Below are 15,926 nucleotides of genomic sequence, written 5' to 3'. Positions count from 1 at the left end.
TTATTTATTAAAATTTATTACTAATATTTTAAAATTTTAATATTTTAAATAATAATATTAAAATTTTTTAATTAAAAAATAATATATATATATATATATATATATATATATATATATATATATATATATATATATATATATATATTGTTTTTGTGCATAACATGAATATTGTGCTTATATAAAATAAAAAATAATAATAATAAGCCTATTAAATCCGAGAGGAATCGTCAGTTAGTTAGTCACTTCGCTAGCTCCTAGTCGGCAGCTATCACTGTCACTGCTGGCGCTTATAAGATGAGGATGCTGTGTGTGGTGGCCCCTGGCTTACTCTGTTCTTCCCCACTTTCCCTCAGTTTCTCATCCCCCAAACACCACCTGAAGCTTCCCTCCTCCTCCTTCAGGCCTTACTCTCGCAAATCTCCGATCAAGATGTCAACAACAACTATCGAACACATTGTCCTCTTCAAAGTCAAAGACAACACGGACCCCACCGAAGTCAACACCATGCTCACCTCTCTCAACGCCCTCGTCTCTCTTGATCCCGTGCTCCACCTTGCCGCCGCTCCACTCTACCGCACCAAATCCTCTCCCATCCCCTTCACTCACATGCTTCACAGCCGCTACTCCTCCAGAGATGACCTCAACGCCTATACCGTACATCCTAGCCACCTCACCGCTGTTAAAGAGTCGGTTCTCCCTATCTGCGATGACATCATGGCTGTTGATTGGGTTGCCGATGATCTCCAAGGCCCCATTGTCCTACCTCCCGGTTCCGCAATAAGAGTGATCTTTCTAAAATTGAAGGAAAATTTGGGCGAGGAAGTGAAAGATGAGATTTTGGCCCTTATTAAAGGGATCAAGGGGAGTTTTGGAGAGATCAATCAGATAACTTGTGGAGAGAATTTCTCTCCAGCGAGAGCCAAAGGTTATTCAATCGCCTCGCTTGCGGTTTTTCCAGGAGTGAGTGGAATAGAGGCTGTGGATTCGAAAGAAGAACTGGTGAACTTGCAAAGAGAGAAGGTGAAAGATTGTCTAGAGAGCTTTATTGTTGTCGATTATGTGGTGCCATCTCCATAGACTGCAAGTCTTTAATCTTCACATGCATGTCATGTCTTGTATTTCTGTGCTAGAACTGGATTAAGATTTGCTCTATAATTGATTTTGCATAACTAAGGATTCTATATATTTGGATTGTTTAGTTTGTCTACATATTTCCTTATGCTTCGCATTTGGTTTTCTTGGATTGTTTATATGGCATTTATGAAACTATTCTTGTTGATGAGCTTGGCTTGGCTAAGGATTAAATTATGTGATCATGAAGTGTATTTTTGTGTAGAAAGGATGAAGGTAGTCGCCTTGGATAGATTGATACGGAGGAAATGTCGAGGACGTTCTGCAAATTTTGTTATTGATTTGATCATTTCCATTTGGGTTTTGGAAAATCATTGGAAGGCTTATGTTGTCTATTTGTGGCCAGTCTCTCTCGTTGAATTTTGGAGATTGATACTTGTTTGTGATTGAAATTGAGAAAGGAACTGTGTCTCCAAATATTCAAGTATGATTGAATATGCTGGAGATTGTAGACTCTTGGGAATTATGGAAATATTTTTCCACTGATGATTTGAAGGTCAGAAGTGAAAATTAGATATTCAATCCTAAAGAAAATAAATAACTGGGTACTGTGTGCTAGCATTATTACTAACTTTTGTGCTAGCATTATTACTAACTTTTGTGCTAGCAGTATTTTCATGGTTCTTGAGATGGTTGCATCGCTGTGAAGACTGCACTGGAATTGAATAGCCACTGTTTATTACAGTAATGATTATGACTGCACATGGTGCTATTTGGGGATTTTACCCTAATGGGGTAGTGTAGGTATAAATTTTATCAAGACAAGGTTTTGATTATAAAAATTACCTAAATTGGGTGAAAAATGGTAATGTGGAAAGGTGGCGAGACGGGACGGGACGCCATTCAAAATAGCGTATGGAGACGGGACACTATTCAAAATAAGTGTCTGAAGTGCACGATAACTTTTCCGGTGAATCTCTGCAGGTAGTCACGTCAGGCGTTGCTGATGAAGCGGACGCCGTTATAAATGGCGTGCAGGTTGCAGTTGGGACGCCATTCACAATGGCGTGCAGAGCTCAGGTCACTCACCCAGTAAATCTTGCAGAGAGGGATGGGATAGTTCAGTGTGCGTGGGACGCTAATATTATTGGCGTCCAGAGTTCAAATTTTCTATATACACAGCCTCATCTCCCTCAGTTTATGCCACACACGAAGCCGAACTCATTTCCTTTAATATTGATCATCACTCTCTTCTTCTCATTTTCTCTTTTGTTGGTGTAAAATTAGTAGAGCTATTGTCACTCTTCTTGCTTGGTAAACCAGCAACAACGAGAGGAGCTGCAGTCGTGGAAAGAAAAAAAAGGTTTAGTTCGATTCTTAGTTGGAATAGCATAAGTGAAGCTTAGAAAAGTTATTTGTGCCGAATTTTTGTCCTTGAAAATTTAAGGTATTTATTTTGTTAGTTGGGTCACCTATTTACTTGTAATATATTGAAATATTTGAGTGTTAAATGTTTTTATTATTAGAGAAAGTTGATGAAATAATTTTTGTAAGTATGCATGCATGCATGTGTTATGATGTGAAGTAGGTTTTTGTGATATTATTAGTGTTTAGGGATATAGTTTTATATGAATTTTTAGTGTTATGTGTAATTTAATTATTTGAATACTTGAGTAAGTTATAGGTAACCTGAAAATAATATATGGATTATTTTTAGAAATTTAAGTCGACACTACAATTGTAAAGATTGTAAGAGAGAAATAAAGTTAATAGAGACATAACAAAATTAGAAAATAATATTATTAACATCATGTGTATTATTAACAAAATATTTTAAAAAAATATTTTAAAATGTGTATTATTAACATCAAATTTTTAAAAAATAAAAAATTAGAAAAATCATAGATTTGGCCGAAGATAAAATTTTATTTTTTCATATTAAAATATAATATTTTGATATGTTGAATAAAAAGTTTGCATAAAGCTAAAATTTACAAAAACCTAAATTATTATTTTAAGATCATAAAAATTTCATAGAAAAATGAGTTAATGAAGGATATGTAGGAAAATATAATATAAATTATACAATTAAGAAAATATATAAGAATAAAATAAAAAATTTGAAATATAAATAATGCCTGAAAATAAAAGTATAGTAATTATAGGTAATTTTTATTTTTAAAAAAACTAATTGAATATCATGATTAAAAAAATTTACATAAATTATAGGAAAATATCACATAAATTATACAATTAGGAAAATATTCAATAGACAATAAAAAAAAATTGAAATATAAAAAATATATAGTAATTATACATAATTTTAATTTTTAAAAATAAAATAGTTGAATATTGTGATTAAAAAAATTTACATAAACAAAAAATAATAGTTTAACTTTCTCAAAAAATTCATAGAATATTCAAAATATAAGTAATGCCTAAAAATTAAAAATATAGTAATTATATGTCTAGTAATTTTTAATTTAAAAAAAATACAATAGTTTAATATAATGATTAAAAAAATACAATGTTTATTTTTTTGAATATTTAATTAGAATTGCTCAACCCAACCATCCCTATGGAAGCAGTTGTAGCAATTCTTACTGGTTGTAAAAATTTCATTGAAAATCCTTTGTCATCCTTATAGATGGGAACGGGCTAGGCATTTGCCAACTCGTAATAGGACGGGATTTGGGACGAGTTCGACTTAGTTAAATTAATATTATTGATGGGTTGCAGTAGTGTTCGGATTTTACCGGGTTGGTATTTGAGACCTGAACCCATTCATACAAATATTTAATTTAATTTAATATAACACAAATGTTTTTTATAATAATATATGTAAATTTTAATTTATAGCTTTTGTCATGCTTTATTAAAATAATACCTTTTTTTTAATAAAAAAATGTCAATTCCATCTTTTACTACTTTATATTGGGATGAAGAAATTATTATGGATAATGAAGGCTATTACTATTGTGGGGGGTTTATCGACGGTCATTAGTATTGGTAAACACATTGATTTTAGTACTTTAGGTATGAAAATAGTACCTGGAATTGGTCTTAAAGCTGGATGTGATTTTATATCGGATATCTTATTTAGACAACCTATTGTGGAAGATGGTTCAGTGAAATGGGACTGCATGGGTTTGTCTAATGATGATGATGTAAATATTATGTTTAATTTCATTGATGAAATTGGAGGTATGTCATTGATTGAATTATATATTGACATTTTTCGACTGGATGCAACCACAAATATTGTTGATGAAGCAGGACCATCAAATGCTACTAGTACTGATGTAGGTGCTTCTGCACATGCAAGTGATGATACGGTTTTATGCTATTAATCATCTCAAATTCATGGCAGTACGGATGAGGATAAGGTTTTGGGGTTATCAATGAATGTGAAGATATTTGTCCGCGTCAATGGGTATATGATTCAAAATCTTATGGGATCGAAGAAGATTCTGATAAACAATGGATTTATAGTGATGATACAAACGTAAATGAGGATGTTCAGTGTGATAATGAGCTAGTAGTAGATTTGCCTTTGTACTATAACACTCATATTGCGAACCCAGTAACGCCTGTTGTCCCTCCTCCACCTTACTCTGAAATAGATTTTTCATTACTAACAGTTGATCGATGGTCAAAACCACAATGTTGTTCAACGTGGGATCTGTCGAATGAGTTTGAAGTTGGAATGATATTCCTTTCCTGAGAAGCTGTCCAAAAAGCTGCCAAAGAATATCATTTACTTAGGCACCATGAGTTTTCTTGTGAAGAGACAAAGAGCAGAACATATGCTATCAGGTGCAAAGATATAAAGAGCAATTGTAAGTGGAGAATGCGTGCGTCTCGTTGGAAAGGATCTGATATATGGAAAATTACTCGGTATAACGGACCCCATACATGTGTTAATCCATCAATCTCACAAGACCATAAGCAATTGGATAGCAGATTTATATTAGATTTCATCCTTGCAATTGTACGAGAACAACCAAATGTGAAGATATCTGTGTTGCAAGCAGAAATCAAAGATAGGGTTGGATATATGCCGAGTTATCGAAAGACATGGAAGGCTAGACACGATGCAATTATGAAGATCTTTGGTGGTTGGGAGGGATCTTTTACAAGATTGTGGCAATTCATGCTTGCTTTGTACAAACATAACCCTGATTCTGCGTTTTTTTATTGAAGATGACCCTCTATTTGTAAATAATAAATTACAACCCAATTATCGGATTTTCGACAGAATGTTTTGGGCGTTCAAACAAACAATTGAAGGTTTCAAATACTGTCGCCCTGTTATTTTCATAGACTCAATGTTTTTATATGGAAAGTACAAAGGGTGTTTATTTTGTGCTACAGCATTAGACGGTAATAACCATATTTTCCCCATTGCTTGGGCAACAATTGATTGTGAAAATGCACGGAATTGGGATTGGTTCATGTCTTGTTTACGGGTGTTTGTGACTGATCGTTCTTATATTTGTGTTATATTAGATAAGTATATTCGCATAAAAAAGGCAATGCAACAAGATTGGTGGCGGCCTCCTGATGGACATTATCGATATTGTTTAAGACACATATTGAGCAATTATAACACAAAGTTCAAAAATACTGACATGAAAGAAGCTCTTCGAAAGGCAGGTTAGTTTTTAGAAGATTAGTATTTATATGGTAATGTTAATTAAAGTTTGAATGTCACATAATAAAAATATTTTACATTTATTTTGTAACAGCTCACCAAATTCATAAAAAAAATTTTTATGAGGCCATGAACACAATCAAGACTGAGCATCCAGACACGTTTGAATGGGCCAAAAAGATACATTTAGAAAAATGGACACGTTCTCATGATGGAGGGAAAATGTATGACAGCGTGACAATCAATATCGTTGAGTCAGTTAATGGAATGCTGAAGGAGATCCGTGCATTATCAATAACTGCAATGGTAGAGAAAATATTTTTTCAGTGTGTCGAATATTTTGATACGCGCCACACGACATGTCATGAACAACTGCTACAAGGCTTCAACTTAACCCCAGCATGTCGTCAAATTTTAGAATGAAAATTTAAATGAAGCGAACTCACTTAATGTTAGGTTGTTTAACTTTGACTATGATGAATTTGAAGTTTGGAAGGGTACATCTGGGAAGAAGCATATTGTCAGACTTCATGAAAGGATATGCACGTGTGGGAAGTTTCAAGAAATATGCATTCCATGTTCCCCATGTCATAGCAGCATGTCAATTAATGTCAATTAATTATGAGCAATATGTTTCAAATTATTATACGTTGGAGCAAATACTTAAGTGCTATGAGTGGCAGTTTCATGCACTTGGACATTATGATGATTGGCCAATAGACAATGATCCAATTCTTGTGCCTAACCTGACACGAAAAAGGTTTAAAGGAAGACCAAAATCCTCAAGAATGAAGAATGAAATGGATTATAGTGTGAATAGAAAAGTTTGGGAGACGTCTAATATCCACTGTTCGCTCTGTTGTGAACAAGGACACAGAAAAAAATAATTGGCCGGTGCAAAAAAAAAACATCATTATTTAATTATGTTACTCTTTTCAAATAGTAATGTATTGAACAAACCATCCAATTGTATTTTTCTTATTCTCAAAGGATGTTACAAAGTAATTTTATTTTAATGTTTTCATTTTATGCATGTAAATGTAACAGGGGTTAATGCTTTCATTTTACTTATTATAAGATATTTGTAATGCATTGTTTCAAATTTATTTATATGTCTGTTCATTTTTGTTTATGTATTAGATAAAATAATGGCTCCTGTAATGCGCACTCCAAAAAGGATTGTCAGTCAACAACAACAGGCAGGGGTACATGGTTTAATTAGGAATATGATTAACCTCCCTATGGAAGTAAGACTATCAAGTATGGGGGATTACCTGCTATGCATTGTTAAGCATATGATAAGGGTGAATGGGCTCATTCAAGAAATTATATGGGAATGAGAGCTATTAACAGATAAATGTAGATATTTAGCTTTAAGGTTAGCTTTTAGTTGTGTCCAAGATAAGGGTATACTTGACTGTGTATGGTGAAAATTAGAAGCTAACCGTACCCCATCATATTTACTGCGACTTGAAGGATTTGTCAAAGAGTATGCTAATTGGGTCACTACGAATGCTAATTGGGTCGTTACGAGGACAATGTGTCGGTCAAGTGGTATAAAAATGCGTGACAATAATAAACATACTCTAGTGAAGCCCATGTTAGCTAAAATCAACTACATGTTAGATCAAGAAATTTATGACAAGTTAGTTAGATCATGTCCGGTGAATCAAATATTTAGGCTAACCTAGTTGGTTCTAATATTGTATTTTAATGTTTATATATTTTCTTGATGTAGTAAATAATATTGTACTGATATCTTTGTATTGAAAATGTAATGCAGACGCATTAATTAATGCAATGAATGAGATCTGTTTATTTACATTATTTAATACTTTTATTACATGTTTTTTATACCATTTATATAATAATCAATGTACCAAGGAAATATATGCATTGTTGTAACTATGAAAAAAACAAATCGAAAATGTATATTTGCCGCAATGAATAGGTATGGCTACACAACAAGAAAGAGGAGATTACATTGTCCCAGGTCCAATTGATCTAGAGCTTCTTCGACTCTAGCCCCAACACCGTTTTGAAGGGATTTGGAATGGTACGATTGAGCATGAAGTGCTTACGTGCAGGAGGTAGGGGAACATATTGCATTTTGACATTGATGACCGAATTGTTCCTCATCTTGTTGATTCGAGATTTATTGGTATTGATAGATTATGATTTTTTTCACTTGACTGGCATGAAAACCCATACATTTATGATGCCAATTGGTGAGTACACAATCAGTTTTCAGGTTGTTGGCATTATTTTTTGTTTACCAGTAAATGGTTCAGCTGTTACTAGAATGTCACGAGTGGATTGGCCAGAAGTTTGTGAGATGTTGTTGGGCGCTAGACCACCCTCATAAATGATTCGAGGACATACACTAAAATTATCATGGCTAAATGATGAGTTTGGAGCTATTCCACATCATGCTGATGACTTAACATTGTTATGGCATGCAAGAGCATTCATATTACAACTAATTGGATTGATGTTTCCTGACAAAACAAAATCACGGGTGAACTTGATGTTCTTACCCTTTTTAGAAGACTTGAGGGAAGCTGCGACATACAGTTGGGGTGGAGCTTGCTTAGCCTTTCCTTATTGTGAGCTTTGTCGTGTTGCTATTACTGAAACAAAGGAGATTTCAGGACCACTATTTATTTTGCACATATGGGCCTGGGAGAGATTTAAAATAATCTCTCCATCAATAAGAGATCCATCAGCTCCTCATGATGCACCCCTAGGTGCAAGGTATGTCACTAAAAAAAAAAAAGAAAAAAAAATATATATATATATATATATATATATATATATATATATATATATATATATATATACTAAGAAAAGATTAAATTGATTTTTATTGCATTACATTTTAAATTTTCTTATCAACTAACAGATGAAGTAGAGTTTGACAGATTACTGAAGTAACAACCCATGTATTTCCGCAAATCCGATACAACCTTAACCGGATGCAACCTGAAAATGTAAACCAAAATTCAATAAATCTTACTTAAAATAATATGTTATATTTTTCCTATATTTATAATTACTTGATGTTTTGCTAACATTGACTTGCAGGTTACATGGGAACCATATACTGAAAAATTATTGGATGAGCTGCCCGACATATGTATCTAAGGCTGTCCCATTTGGAAGGCAGTGGTGCCATTAATTTACTTCCATATTATTGAATGGCACCAACCTGACAGAGTGATGAGGCAATTTGATTTGGCCCAACCTATTCCACAACCACCCTTGCAAACAGATGAGTTGCATGACATTACTCTTCGAGTTAGTGAGAGTAACTGGGCGCACCACCATGCGGCATACATTAATCGTTGGAATAGGCGAGAACAGTACATTATAAGGGTAAGAAATGGCACAACCACTCCACCATTATTATGAATATATGGAGTGGTATGGTCGAGTTGCGAGACGTTAGATCTCAATAAGTGGAGCTGCTATTGATTGTTTGGTAATCCTTTACAACACATATTTTTTCATTATTAATTACTTAGTAATAATAATTTTATATTTTTTAAACCCAAAATGTAAGAAATGCATTTACCTTTTATTTTCACAGGAGGACGCAATTGAGGATTGTTTGCTAAAATTATAAAACCCATCAACACAAAATGTGGTAGAAGTTAAGCATACATTAAGGAAAATGATGATTGCTTTAGAGGAAGAAAGTCGGCTTTGTCAAATGCCACCTCCTCAGTCCGCACCTCAAGCAGCACCCTTTAATGATGAATTACAAGAGGACCAACCTGAGCCCTCACATAGAGCAGAACGACGTCGATCACGTCCTACTCGACGTCGTCAACACTCAGTGCATCGAGGCTCACCACCCGATGATGTTTTGCCCCCACCTGTCGCATTTCACCCTTACTGCATGACATCGGCACGCCTGATCCTTCTGATCCTATTCCCTCAGCTCTTGCACCGTCTGATCCAGGACCATCCACAATATTCCAACCTTATTCAGAATCTATCCCCCCTCATTACATTGGTTGGATGCCATTTGACTATACTGAGAGTTAGCAGCCGCAAACACCATTCAGTGGCTTTTTTCCTCCTTTTGGCAGGCCATCTACCATTAGGCCATCACACTATAGTTCTAGTCAATTTGGTGGATATAGTTCAGATCAATACTTTGCACCATATTAGTCTGGTGCCTTAGGCCATATTCCATCTAGTGTAGGTCTATTTGGACACAATGAACAAAATGTTGTGCATTATACTGCATGGGGGGAATCATCAGGATGACAACAAGGGCAACCTAGCCAACCTCAATATGCACAAGGTGATCTAGAAGAACATCAAGGAGGGGGACAACATCGAGTTCTTTGACCGAGATGACATATACAAAGACCGGGTTGTGGCACATAATTGACTTAAATATTTGCTTTCATTTGTATATTAATTATTAATACTTGTTGTAATTTATATTTTGCTTTAGGTCAATTGCTACGATATGCTGTCTAATTTTTTTAAATATATTTTGCATAATTAAATTGAAAATAAAAAGTAATTATAATAAGAGTACAAATTAATATCACATGGAAATTAATTTAATTGAGGATAATAAATTTTGTTTACTATTTTTTTTTGTCTCATATGACTTAAATTTTAATAATTTAAAGAAAAACAAATTTATTTCTTCTTTTTTTATTTCTTTTTTTTTTTACAAAATAACATGTCTTAAAAAATAAAACAGAAAAATTTCTCAATCGCATTGTTCAAATATTATATCAATTATTATTTTTTATCTATAAACAAAATCACACTTTACACATTAATTTTGTTAATAATATTAAATAAATTTAAGTTGTTACAAAGTACATTTATATAGTAAATATTCCTAATCATGAATTTGGTATTAAAAGAAAACAAATTATAATATTTAAATTATATATTGTTATAAATGGTTACATATAATATTTAATAATTTTATTTCTTTCAATACTTCAATTTAATATTTGCAATCAATAAAATAAATTATCCAAATTTATAATAAAATGTAAATTATTTTAACTGACGGTAATTTTTTTTCACTATTTTTTCTATCTCATATAATGTAAATATTAAAAATGTGCAATGTAAATATTAAAGTAGAGTTAAATATTAATACATTTATCAATTAATCTAAATAAATATTAATTTGTTGGTGGGGGACTTGGACACTATTCATAATGAGGTGTGGAATGCAAAAACGTCATTTTGAATAGTGTCTGGCTCCTACATGCCATTTTGAAAAGCGTCCGACACTATAAACCTGTATAGTAAATAAAATCACACTTTACACATTAATTTTGTTAATAATATTAAATAAATTTAAGTTATTGCAAAGTACACCTGTATAGTAAACATTCCTAATAATGAATTTGATACTAAAAAAAAACAAATTATAATATTTAAATTATATATTGTTATAAATGGTTACATATAATATTTAATAATTTTATTTCTTTTAATACTTCAATTTAATATTTGCAATCAATAAAATAAATTATCCAAATTTATAATAAAATGGAAATTATTTTAATTAACGGTAATTATTTTTTTTCACTATTTTTTCTATCTCATATAATGTAAATATTAAAAAAGTGCAATGTAAATATTAAAGTAGAGTTAAATATTAATACATTTCTCAATTAATGTAAATAAATATTAATTTGTTGGTGGGAGACTTAGACGCCATTCATAATGGCGTGCGGGATGTAAGAACGCCATTTTGAATAGTGTCCAGCTCATGCACGCCATTTTGAATAGTGTCTGGCACTATTCAATATTTGCACGCCATTTTGAATGGTGTCTGTAGCCTGCATGAGAATTTGAATAGCGTTTTTACAACGCTCACCCCACTTTCGTAATTTTTTTTTGATCCACCATATTTTCATAATTTTTGCTCCACTGTGCTCTTGTACGGTAAAATTCCCGTGCTATTTGGGGTCAAAGGACTGAGGGGTTTATAATTCTTTGGAATGGGATTTTGGATGCTTCACTCACGAATGCATAAAGTTACAGAGGGAGGGAATAGGGATGATTACCATTATTAGCCATTAGGCAAAGACCCTTACTCTAATATACTCACATGGGGAGGATTCTGCAAGCATGAGATAACTCTTGCTTTCCGCTTGAAAAGTCATGTATGTAATGTCCTGCTGTAAGTGCAGCAATATGATAATTACACGTTCACTAGCAAAGTAAAACTTTTCTTTTAATTTAGTTATACATTTGCTTCTTGGTAATGAATGTCTTTGAACATCTGAAAGTTACTAAAGATTGTATTACGTCCTTTATTCCTTAGGTTTTCTGCATCTGATGTGTTATTTTTATGTAGCTTGAACGTTAGATATATTTTTATGAACCCAAATTGTGATTCGATCCGGAAATTTTGCGTTGTGACCGGATTGAGATAAAAAGTGAGATCTGTGGTGGTAGCAAAAAGCCCAGACCAATTTGGGGGTGCGGGGCCGTTATGGACGATTATAAATATTGTAATATTTTTAGTAATTGTATCTTACTCTTTTAAGAAACCTATTCTTAATACATCCGTGGGCGTTAAGATTTGAGAGTTATTGCATTTTATCGTTATTCTTCTTCTCTTTTTTATATATTGTGTAATTGTACAATTTATATGTGCACCTTAGATTTGTGTACTTATTTAAACATGATGTTTCATCTTTGATATTGAAATTGCGACAAAAGAAACAGGACTGATGCAGCCCTCAAATATATGCCAATGCTCTGTTGTTGAGTAAAAAATGAAATTTTGGTAGAAATGTTATTTGATTTTTTCTTCTTAGTACACATTAGGGTTCGGAAGTAAACACATTTCATCTTAAGATGAATCTAGATATTCAATAACTTTTCAGAGGAAAGCGAGGAAGAAAGAAATGTCAGTGAGTTTTCTTGTTCTCATCTATTCTGAAGAAGAGACTGGCCAAATTGTGCTGTTTAACGGTGTGGAAATATTGAGAAGCAAATGAGAAGCCCATGTCATGGATGATGGTGTTATGGGTCAGAAAGTAGATGCAGTATCCTAATTCATCTATGCTTTTGCTACTCTATTGGCCATGGAGGCTCTACTGCCTGTACTAATCAAAACTGGACTGTAAGCTCCCAATCCCGTTGTGCCAATAAATGGCAATATCTTTTCTTTATTTGGTTTCTTTCACCTAATCTGGCACTCACCCATCACAATGTCTCAATCACATGGTCCCATCCCATTGACGATGACATTGCTACTTCTAGTTCTACTTTTGCGGCCAAGCTAAATTAAGCTTGATCCTCACGTCAAGGAAAAAATATTGAATGCAGTTAATAATTATTATCGATAAATAATAATTATAATAAAATTATATTTAATTGATATTGTAAATATATAAAATAATTAATAAAATATATATTATATTATTTATTTTATTATTGATATAGATATATAATTATTAATTTATTATGCAATAGAAAGACTTTAAAAGATATATACTAACGATTATCACGTTGGACATGGAAGCTTCCAAGCTTATGGCTCACTACCTGTATATCTTCTTCCCCAAGAAAAAAGAGTCAAACACCTGAAAAAAAAATTATATTCCAAAGCAAAATCCAAATCGTACAAGTTTCTATTGTGAGGAAAGAAATTGACTAATCATAGTACCATATGGAAAAGTACATTTCAAGCAGAGATAATAATGTGCAAGAGCTCCCTCTATTTAAAGGAACAAGTGTTGGAGAATAACCATCAAATATCCAAGAAATTTAGTTTTCACAAGACAAACTCTGTTTTTTTGCCATGGATGATCTTGTTTTGCACTCTTTAGGGTTTTCTTTATTGCTTCTCCTTGGGCTCTATGGAACTGGGAGAATTGCATACTCAATTTGGTGGAAACCCAAGTCGCTTGAGAGGAAACTGAAGAAACAAGGGATAAAAGGCACACCTTACAAGCTGTTGGTTGGGGACATGAAGAATTGCATAAGGATGATAACTGAAGCATGGTCCAAACCAATCAATCTAACCCACCAGATTGTTCAGCGAGTTGATCCATTTACTCTTAATATCGTTCAGAAGTACGGTAAGCTGAGCATGAGTTTTGAGGTGAAATCACTATTAATATTTGTTTGCCTAGTGCTTGTTACAATGTTTTGATCTTTTTTGCAGGGAAGATATCAATGTTCTGGAATGGGAAAACTCCAAGGTTGATCATCTCGGATCCAGAACTAATGAAAGAAGTACTGTATAACAAGCAAGGTCACATTCAAAAGCCGCCAGTAAGCCCGCTTATTCTCATTCTTGCAAGAGGACTGACTCTTCTAGATGGTGAGAAATGGGCTCTACACCGAAGATTGATAAATCCTGCTTTCCACCTAGAAAAACTTAAGGTCAGCTTCTCTTCTGCTTTGATTTTATTGAGCTAAATTCACACTTAAGCTCACTACAAAATGTTCTCATCATTGAATTGGATTTAATCTTAAAGGGGATGATACCAGTATTTGCGATAAGTTGTAAAGAAATGATAGAACAATGGAAGAAGATGGTCAATCATCAAGAAGCTTGTGAAGTGGATGTCTGGCCTGAGCTTCAAAAAACAGCAAAGGATATCATTTCAAGGGCAGCATTTGGAAGCAATTACGAAGAAGGAAAGAAGATATTTCAACTTCAACAGGAGTTGGTGGTGCTGACCGTGGAAGCTATGCGAACCTTGTATATTCCTGGTTTCAGGTGCTGATTAATTTCAATGTTTATGTATATAAATTAGCCTTTGATAACTGATATTTGCAACAATAAAAAAGGGTTATCTAAAGCATCTCTTTTTTCCTAATTTCATAGATTTGTTCCAACGAAGAAGAATCAGAGGAGAAACAAGTTGAATATAGAGATCACATCAATGCTGAGAGATGTAGTTGAAAGGAAACAGAATGAAATGAGAACTGGACAATCCAGAGTTGATGACTTGCTAAGCTTGCTCTTGCATTCTAGTGAGCAGAACAGTTCAGAAAATGCAAGTAGCACAAAAAGCAATGGGTTGACAATTGAAGAGATAGTAGAGGAATGCAAGGTTTTCTATCTCGCTGGCCAAGAAACAACCTCGGCCTTGTTAACATGGACAATGATAGTCTTAGCTATGCACCCAGACTGGCAAGAAAAGGCTAGGGAGGAAGTTCTGCAAATTTGTGGGAAGAAAGAACCTGACTTTGAAGCCTTAACCCATCTCAAGATTGTGAGTATTTAATCACCATATAATCTTCATCAAGATTGATGCTGCAGCTTGTTAAGTTCTCTAAAAGATTTTAATTAATTTCATCAAATATCGTTGGTGCAACATTTTATTGCAGGTAACCATGATCCTGAATGAAATCTTAAGGTTGTATCCACCTGTTATTGCTCTTTATCAACAAACTCACAAGGAAACCAAGATAGGAGACATCACCATCCCAGCAGGGGTTGACCTTACGCTTCCCACATTGCTCATTCACCACGATCCAGAGTTCTGGGGTGATGACGCAGAAGAATTCAGACCAGATAGATTCTCTGAGGGAGTTTCAAAGGCATCTAAAGATCATTTCGCTTTCTTCCCTTTCAGTTGGGGTCCGAGGACTTGCATCGGCCAAAACTTTGCCATGCTAGAAGCTAAGATGGTTTTGGCTATGATTCTACAGCATTTCTCATTGGAGCTCTCACCTTCCTACATTCATGCTCCTTGTACTGTTATGACAATGCAGCCACAACACGGAGCTCAAGTTTTCATTCGCCAATTGTAAGCTACAAGTTGTCTGGCAAACACAATGACTTGCATCTTGTGAATAATGTCTCTTCCATCTCAGAAGAGAAGAGTTTTCCCCTTGCGTCTCAGATTGCCGCAACAGAATTGTAATCTTTCCCAATATTGAATTCCAGAAATAAATACTAATAAAGGTTATGCTTGTAATTAAAATCAGCTAAATGAATGTTTGACTGGTCAAACTTAGATTGAGTAGAATGATCATGCATCTGATTATTTAGAATGATCCGGCTCTCTCTCAAGTCATACTATCAGCTCTGCGAGATCTTACTTCTTCCAAGTCTTACTTTCACTTTCAGAATCAAGGCAAAAATTGTAGTAATACAATTTAAATTCTGGCCAATCTGGACAGAGAAAGATTCTAAAATACATTCCGGAGCACAAAAAATTAGTACATTGTATTGAAA

The 15,926-nt window shown here is 33.7% G+C and overlaps 2 protein-coding genes across 4 annotated transcripts; both read left to right on the top strand.

The window, feature by feature from the left end:
* The first annotated feature begins 239 nt into the window (after positions 1–239).
* Positions 240–7,748, top strand: LOC110634478 (stress-response A/B barrel domain-containing protein UP3). Of its 3 annotated transcripts, none has more exons than XM_058145946.1 (2): positions 240–1,020; positions 7,677–7,748. In XM_058145946.1, the coding sequence occupies exons 1-2, from the start codon at positions 295–297 to the stop codon at positions 7,731–7,733; spliced, it is 783 nt and encodes a 260-aa protein (XP_058001929.1). In that variant the 5' UTR covers positions 240–294; the 3' UTR covers positions 7,734–7,748. The 3 variants fall into 3 exon arrangements, with proteins under 3 accessions (XP_058001929.1, XP_058001930.1, XP_021639188.2); XM_058145947.1 differs by lacking the exon at positions 7,677–7,748 and adding an exon at positions 1,337–1,617 and having other exon boundaries at positions 241–1,020; XM_021783496.2 differs by lacking the exon at positions 7,677–7,748 and having other exon boundaries at positions 241–1,207.
* Positions 7,749–13,466: 5,718 nt separating this feature from the next.
* LOC110634482 (cytochrome P450 CYP72A616) lies at positions 13,467–15,717 on the top strand. Its single transcript, XM_021783501.2, has 5 exons — positions 13,467–13,812; positions 13,899–14,119; positions 14,215–14,459; positions 14,568–14,958; positions 15,074–15,717. The coding sequence occupies exons 1-5, from the start codon at positions 13,533–13,535 to the stop codon at positions 15,497–15,499; spliced, it is 1,563 nt and encodes a 520-aa protein (XP_021639193.2). The 5' UTR covers positions 13,467–13,532; the 3' UTR covers positions 15,500–15,717.
* The last annotated feature ends 209 nt before the right edge of the window (positions 15,718–15,926 follow it).

This window comes from Hevea brasiliensis, chromosome 4 (genome assembly GCF_030052815.1).
Source record: "Hevea brasiliensis isolate MT/VB/25A 57/8 chromosome 4, ASM3005281v1, whole genome shotgun sequence".
NCBI lineage: Eukaryota > Viridiplantae > Streptophyta > Magnoliopsida > Malpighiales > Euphorbiaceae > Hevea > Hevea brasiliensis.
This window is presented reverse-complemented; position numbering and strand designations above follow the sequence as displayed.

Coding starts and splice junctions, on each gene's coding strand:
- LOC110634478 (XM_058145946.1), top strand. CDS start 295: ATGAGGATGCTGTGTGTGGTGGCCCCTGGCTTACTCTGTTCTTCCCCA. Junction 1,021..7,676: donor TGAACTTGCAAAGAGAGAAG/GTGAAAGATTGT, acceptor CGCAATGAATAG/GTATGGCTACACAACAAGAA.
- LOC110634482 (XM_021783501.2), top strand. CDS start 13,533: ATGGATGATCTTGTTTTGCACTCTTTAGGGTTTTCTTTATTGCTTCTC. Junction 14,120..14,214: donor TCCACCTAGAAAAACTTAAG/GTCAGCTTCTCT, acceptor TTAATCTTAAAG/GGGATGATACCAGTATTTGC. Junction 14,460..14,567: donor TTGTATATTCCTGGTTTCAG/GTGCTGATTAAT, acceptor CTAATTTCATAG/ATTTGTTCCAACGAAGAAGA.